The sequence below is a fragment of the Perkinsus marinus genome, assembly GCF_000006405.1.
Source record: "Perkinsus marinus ATCC 50983 genomic scaffold scf_1104296938786, whole genome shotgun sequence".
Classification (NCBI taxonomy): Eukaryota; Perkinsozoa; order Perkinsida; family Perkinsidae; genus Perkinsus; species Perkinsus marinus.
The window spans coordinates 1-1199 of record NW_003213316.1 but is presented as its reverse complement, the minus strand read 5'-3'; the positions used below and the strand labels follow the sequence as shown (position 1 = coordinate 1199).

The window sequence follows — 1199 nt, the reverse complement described above, 5'->3', positions numbered from 1 at the left end:
GATGTCCATGCGTAAGGACGTCTTTGATGTCCTAGTAGCCCTGCAGGGCCAGCACCCTGAGATGGATGCGGAGAGTGAAAGGTAGGGGCTTTGTGAGGGAGCCGGTGGGGGAGTGTATCACTTACAAGGTTGCTCGATCGGTCTATCAAGGAAGGCAAACGTAATGGCCTTCATCTGGATGAGGCTACTAGGGAGGAAATTGAGAAGATAAAGAAGAGAATGTCCGAGCTCTCTATCAAGTTCAGTAAAAATCTCGGCGAGGAAAATACTGTAATAATCACTACCACAATAATCTGAACTCCATTAACAATCTGTATTGACTCGTCGAAGTCGTTTTCATTGCATATTGGAATCGACTAGTAAGACGTATAAATGAGTCCCCGTAGACAATTCTATTTTCTGAGGATGGTGATTTCGATTTTTTGCTGCTGAACAACTTTGCATTCCTGTTGATCGGGGTCCCTGATAGATACTGGAGTTCAGTAAGGAGGAGTTGGAAGGCATGCCCGACGATTTCCTCGAGACCTTGGATAAAACAGAGTCCGGCAAATACAAGGTACTACCCCGGTTCGATCCCCGGCACCTCCATTTTTCCCTCATCCTCAGGTTACACTAAAGTACCCCCATTACATCCCCATAGCCAAGAAGTGCAAGGTCCGTGAGACCAGGAGAAAAATGGACTTGTAGACATCCAAAATCATTTGAATTTTAATACCTCTTCCATCTCTCAGCGCCTTCAACAATCGTTGTGCTGATGAAAATACGGAGATCCTTGCTGAGCTCGTGAAGCTGAGGAAGGAGAGGGTGAGCGACTTCGACAAGGGGGGTGCCCTTACTGTCCCTGGTGGCAGGCTGGAATCTTGGGGTTTCCTTCGCATGCTGATTTTGCCACTGAGCTTAAAATGGCCAAGAATGCGCCAACGGTCAGAGACTTCCTCCACGGTATTGAGGATAAAGTGAAGTAATAGGATATCTTTTTCATATATTGCTAAACCCATCATCATCGTCATCAGGCCCCGTGGTGAGAGCGACATGAAACTTTTGAAGGAACTTCGTAAGGAGGACAATGTAGGGTCTCATCGTGTCACCAGTCACCGTCAACATTCCTCCTCCTTCGCTTCAGGGCGCGTCGATGGAAGAAGCTCTCGATTCCTACGATCTGAGCTACTACCGCAATCTCGTCGAGGAAAAGAACTATT

General features: G+C 47.2%; 1 protein-coding gene across 1 annotated transcript; it reads left to right on the top strand.

The window, feature by feature from the left end:
• Positions 1-7: 7 nt before the first annotated feature.
• Positions 8-1073, top strand: Pmar_PMAR025829 (conserved hypothetical protein; the record flags this gene model as incomplete). Its single annotated transcript, XM_002782566.1, has 7 exons — positions 8-81; positions 129-270; positions 470-556; positions 607-683; positions 732-804; positions 852-961; positions 1014-1073. Coding segments are annotated over 7 exons (623 nt in total), but the record flags the coding sequence as incomplete, so codon positions are not given.
• Positions 1074-1199: the final 126 nt, after the last annotated feature.